The sequence below is a fragment of the Arachis duranensis genome, chromosome 10, assembly GCF_000817695.3.
Source record: "Arachis duranensis cultivar V14167 chromosome 10, aradu.V14167.gnm2.J7QH, whole genome shotgun sequence".
NCBI classification, from domain to species: domain Eukaryota; kingdom Viridiplantae; phylum Streptophyta; class Magnoliopsida; order Fabales; family Fabaceae; genus Arachis; species Arachis duranensis.
In genome coordinates, this window is record NC_029781.3 from 17,705,325 (window position 1) to 17,711,957 (window position 6,633).

Below are 6,633 nucleotides of genomic sequence, written 5' to 3' on the forward strand. Positions count from 1 at the left end.
TTGTATCTAAACATAATTGATAAATAAAAAAAATTTTATATAAAATATTTAAATATAAAATTATTTTTCTTTTTCTAAAAATTAAAAAAAATAAAACAAATATTTCCTTATAAATTCGCCCAAACAAATCCTATTACATTAATAATATTGAGTACCTTATGTTATCAATGTTGGCGACAATTTCAACCCACTTGTCCTTGATGGAGACACTGTAATTGAACTGAATAACACCTTGAAGCTGGTGATACTTGAGAGAGAATTGAAGCTTCTCATTCGGCAAATGACTCTTTGATGAACTCTCAATATCCATAACTATAACAGGACAATACAGTTGCACCTTCCATAACCCATACGTCGAAAACCAATGCGAGAACAAAGAACACGGCATCCTCATAATCTTTTCTTTAACCGTTTCTTGCATCTCCCCAATCCAATTCGTGACCCCAAGGTTCACGGACCGCATCCATTGTTCTTCCAAGTTTGATCCCAGCAGTTTCATGAGCAAATTCGAGGCCTCGCTTTGTTGATTGCTTGTCAAGTAACCCTTCAGAGTCTGGATCGATCCGGAGCGAAGATTCGCCGGCGCTTCGTAGATGGAGACGAGGAAGGAGAGAGTGAAGAAGGAGACGTTGAATATTTCGGAGAAGTTTGGGATGTAATCGAGTTTGGGGAACCTGATGAAAGGGCTGTTCTTGTTGGATCCGTAGTGGAGAATTGCCTGAATGAAATTGATGAAGAGATCTGAAATTGTTTCTTGATCCAGTAATAATAAGTTATTGTTGTTAGGTTTCATTGGTTTTGAGTTCCAAAGAGGGATGTGGATGTTGTTGAAATCTGCAGTGATAGCAAAAGAGATTTTATTATCATTTGAGGATTGGTTATGATGATTATAGTTTTTGGGTATTGTAAGCTTAAGATATGGTTCTTGGAATGAAGAAGAAGAGATGGTTATGGACATGGAATCTGTTTCCCATTCAGATATTGGTTTAAGGTTCTGAATCCAAGAAAACACATCAGGGAAGTTGTTATTATCACATGCCATTGAAAGAAATAATGATATTGTTGGCTTAATCAATTATTATGTGGGGTTCACATGCATATTTGTAGATCATAATATAATTTCATAATGGTTTGTATGGAGAGAAAGGATTATTAGTACTACTCTGCCAAGGGGAATTAATAAGAAGAGAAGTTGAAAAAGATTGCTTAGCTTGTGAATATGATTAGAATGAATGCTATGAGTTATGGTGCTAGTGTGGAAGAATTGAAGGAAGAAGGCTAATTCTGCAAGAAAGTGATATCATATATACCAAATATATTCACATGCAGAATGCCCAAAATGTCTTATGTTCTTCGATCACCAAGTTTAATTTAATTACTACCGCACATTTGATGAGTACTTGACCATGTGAATATAATCAATATACATGTTTTTATATAAAAATATTACTATTCTTTTTAAATTATTATTTTTTTATAAATTATATTTTTAAGTATGACTAAATAAGTATCATTATTGTTAAATATTTTTGATATTTTCATTGAATAGGTGCTATGAAAAAAATAATTCTAATATGAGCAATCAAATGGCGGTGAGTAGTTATAATAAGACAGAAATTCATATATAGTTATTTTTATGTAATATTATTAGTTAAAAATTATTAAATAATTTAACATATTTGATAAAATTATTATTTAATAATTTTCCATTAGCAACATCAATTTTACGTGTTTTCACCTTTAATAAACAAAACTCTTCTACGAATTGTCGAATTAGTTGACTAATACATATTTTTGCCTCTAATAAGTAAATGAGCACTACTGCTACATTTATTCTTGTTACTTATTTCTTCTCAGATAAAAAAGTTATGTAATAACTTGAATTCGCATGTTTGTGGAGTAGGTTTTGGGTTTTTGTTAACGTACATTATCTTTTAATTTTATAGATATAGAAATATTTGATAATAAAAAAGTTATATACAAATAATCAAAATTTATTTTATTTAATATTTATTAATTATTACTAAATTAATAAATATTAAATAAAACAAATTTAAATAATTTCTTCTATGTTTCTAATCTTACCGATATTATTGTAAAAGATAGTATATTTATTTAACTTTGGGTTCATCTAAACTTTTATGCATAAAATAAATGTATATAATTATTAATCCAATAAAATTCTACTTCTAAGTAATGTAATCAACTAAATTTAATTAAATCTTTTAGATTTACGCATTAGTTCTTTTTTTTTTCTTCTTTATTTTTAAATTCAGCTACACACATTCTTTTTTATCCCTAATATTACATTTTCTTCTCCTCCTCCTTTTTTATTATTTTTCAATTTCATTAGTGTCTTTACCAATAACATCTTTTTCTCCTTCTCCTCCTCCTCATCCTCCTCCTCCTTTTTTTATTGGAATTTCTTCTCCTCCTTTTTTTTTGTCATTCTCCTCCATCATCATCATCATCATCATGACCATCATCGTTATCGTCATTGTCTTCTTCTAATACGTATTGTCGTTATTGTTATCATCGAATTTTCGCTATATTGATAACATTGTTTGATTCAAAAATTGATTTAGATGTGTTTTTGTTCAAATTGACTTGGTCTGTACTTGTTTTGAAACGAGTTTGTTTATGTATCACTATCATTAAGTAATTTTGGTTCATTCAGAATTTAATTTTCAGTTTATTCTGGATATAATTTCGGTTTATTTCTGAGTGAATTTCTAATCATTCAATTTTATTTGTGTGCTTATTTTTTAACGCAATCATTAAGTAATTTTGGTTCATTCTGGATTTAAATAAGGTGCACTTGGTCTGTGCTTGTTTTGAAACGAGTTTGTTTGTGTATCGTCATCATTAAATAATTTTAATTGATTCAAAATTTAATTTTCAGTTCATTCTGGATGTAATTTTGGTTTATTTCTGAGTGAATTAAGATGGATTTAGTCTTATTATTCTGCACAATTCAAAATTCTTCCTCCTCACATCCTCTCTTGAAAAGAATAAAACCAAGAAAAAGAGAAAAAAAAATAAAAAAAAAGAAACAAGAATAAAAAATTCCTCAAAATTCCTCATCATATGCTTCTTCTTCTTGTCTTATTCATCTTCTCCTTCTTCTTTTTTTCTTCTCATAATTCTTCTTATTTTACCCTCTTAACAATAATAAAAATATGAAAAAATCAAACAAAAAAGAAGAAATGCATAATGTTGCAAAATCACTTGATGGATTTGAATGTATTTTTATTCATGATTCAATTTTGTTTGTGTGCTTGTTTTCAAACACAATCATTAAGTAATTTCGGTTCGTTCTAGATTTAAATAAGATGCACTTGGTCTGTGTTTGTTTTGAAATGAGTTTGTTTGTGTATCGTCATCATTAAGTAATTTCGGTTAATTCAAAATTTAATTTTTAGTTCATTCTAGATATAATTTTGGTTCATTTTTGAGTGAATTTTTAATCATTTAATTTTGTTTATGTGCTTGTTTTCGAACACAATCATTGAGTAATTTCAGTTCATTTTGGATTTAAATAAGGTGCACTTGGTCTGTCCTTGTTTTGAAACGAGTTTGTTTGTGTATCGTCATCATTATGCAATTTCGGTTCATTCGGAATTTAATTTTCGATTTATTTTGGATGTAATTTATTTCGGTTCATTTCTGAGTAAATTAAGGTACATTTGATCTCGTTGTTCTACACAATTCAAAATTTTTCATTCTCATATTCTACTGTGAAATCACCAAGGAGAGGAGGAGGAAAGAAAAAAATGGCAACAACAATAGCAACAAAAGAATGACGATGAGGAAAAAACACATGAAAAAGAAGAAATCCGAAGAAGAAGGAGGAGGAGAAGGAGAAAGGGGAGAAAAAGGAGGAGGAGAAGGAACGCAAAGAAGAAGATGACGATGACGACGATAACGTAAAGCCCGCGCATATAATCACGCTCTTTTAATGAGAGTAATTTTTGTTAATATTGAGTCTACTTGATTAAATTTAGATGGCAATAATAATACTTGGATGTGTAGCACATCTATTATTGTAATGTTAGAAAAAAATGAATTTTACTATTTTGTACTTTAATAGTATTAGTTAAGCATATTATAGAAGAAAATGTTTTAATGTTTTTGATATATTTAATGCATTAAAAACATAAAAAAATATTTTTTTAATAAATAATATTAAAATATTTTTTTAATAGTATGCTTAACCTTCAAAAAATAATTAGATCTTATTTTATTTAGTATTTATTAATTATTATAACAATTAATAAATTTTAAACAAAATAAGTAAGGAGTATTTTTAGTTAATTTTTTTATTATCAAATATTTTTATTATTAATTTAGTGTAAATACTACATTGTAACAATGATAAAATCAATCTCTTAATTAATTTAAAAATGGAGAATTACTTCTTTATATCAAATGGATTCCATAATTGAATATTTAAATTTATTCGAGTAAAAAATAATTTAAATTAGTCGAATAATTAATTTATTTAATTTATATATTTTAACAAATATTATAATTTAAATTTTATTTTATGCATGTAATAATTTATTGATTAACGAAATTAAAAGAAATTGTATGAGTAGAGAGACCACGGTTCGCTTATTATGCATTTGAAAAATGCTTTAATTTTCTTAATAATTGATGTAATATCACCTTTGAGATAAGACCAAAAAAAAAAAAATAGCGTCACCTCACTATTATTTAATTTTGATGTTATCTACCTATACTTTTCTTTTTGCAATTAATAACATGGCATGGCACACATATCTACTTATTGTTTTTGAAAGGATAATGTTCGATTTATATTTTGGTACAAGTAATATGTGTGAAAACACAGGCAGATTTTCGTGTTGAGATGAATGTTTGTTATTGCTAGCAGCTACTAGCTACCGCATGCTAATTCGTACGTTACTTAACAATTAATGTGCCACCATTTTTTTACCATTTTTATTTCACATGTTAATCCATTAACAAATTGGCAACAAAGAGTGACGGCCCTCCTAAAACGATTGGCAATGATAGTGTGATATAGCTAACAAATTGAGTAAAATTCCTTCAAATAGCTAATTTTGAAAAGGAAAAATAACAACTCAGATGGATGGATTGTATATATAATTAAATTATAAACAATAATCGTAAGAAGTAAGACTAATAAGAAATTGTTAAAACTTATTTCTTATAAATATTAATATTAGATATGCTATCAATAACTACCTACATAGAAGCTAAAAATCAATAAAAAAAATATTTGTGTAGTAATACATATTGAAATCCGAAATAATTACATATTTATCTTTATAATTAAATTTTGTAATAGTCAATTTTTATAAATAATATAATAATTAGATTTATATTTAGAATTAAAATACCGATAAAAATATAAAAATACAGTCATAATTAATCTTTTATTTTTATGAAAATTTTGATTATTTTATTAAATTTTTTTTAATTATTTTGATAATTAATCATTTATTAAAAATTGTATAACACAATACGCATAAATATATATAAGGGAAAAATTTGGTAATAAAAAATTTTCAGTCATAATTAGTCAAAATTTTCTATAATTTACTTCATATATATAACTTAAAAAAAAGAATAAATAGGTTTTTAACATTTTGATCTGCAGATATTTAAGTCTTTAAGGGTTTGAAAATACATTTAAGTCTCTGACCTTTTCAAAACCTAGACAAATTGATCTCGATGTTCACTTGGGTCTGTCAGACTCAACGAAAAAATCAAACGTAATTCCCGTTGTACTGACTTGGTTGATATAGATGCACACATGAGAGAGCTTTTAAAATTGAAAAAATTAGACTCAGGGATCAATATGTCCAGATTTTGAAAAGGTCAGTGACTTAAATGTATTTTTAAATTTACAATGACTTAAATATCTACAGACCAAAAAGTCAGGAACTGATTTATCATTTTCTTTATAATTTAATAACAGTTTGATTTTTTTTTATCTCACTCTCTTTTTAATCCACTTATCATACTCTTATCAGCTCCACTTATTAATGATATTAATTATAATATCATATCCCTAATTATTAAATTTTATTGTAATCACTAATACTTTTTTTATATTTTGAATTTTTTATTTAAAAATACAATAAAGATTAATAATAATAAATCATGATAATAATAATATGCATTAAATGACTTTAATTATAATTGATTTTTTGTTTCTTTTAATTCATTTTTTATCATTCAATTGAGTTAGCAAACATGAAGGCATTGTGTAATAGGTTTGTCATTGTTAAAAGAATCTTGAAAGTCGCGTACTCTTTTAAAGACCAAAAATCACGGCTCTAGTTTAATTACGAGCACAATTAGGATATACTAAGAAAATTTATAATAAGTTGCTTTTATCATTATAAAATAATATGATATTTGAATTTGATCTTAACATGATATTTATGTTAGAGGGAGTTGAAAAATAATTTGAATAACAGACAGACTCATTCAATGATATTGTTGCAAGTCAACCAATTTTTAAAAATATGAAAAATCACATTAACTTTGATGAGGTATGATAATATACTGATTTAATTTATTTTTTTCTTGTATTTTATGTACATTTATAATTATAGTGTACTAACTAAATTTATACACATA

General features: G+C 26.1%; 1 protein-coding gene across 1 annotated transcript in view; it reads right to left on the minus strand.

Moving 5' to 3' along the window:
- LOC107469319 (uncharacterized) overlaps positions 1-1,134 on the minus strand; it is a 3,919-nt gene extending 2,785 nt beyond the window's left edge. The window contains exon 1 of the mRNA XM_052254866.1: positions 138-1,134. Within this exon, the coding sequence (XP_052110826.1) occupies positions 138-1,042 (905 nt within the window). The 5' untranslated portion in view covers positions 1,043-1,134. The remainder of the gene's footprint in view (positions 1-137) is intronic.
- Between the last annotated feature and the right edge of the window lie 5,499 nt (positions 1,135-6,633).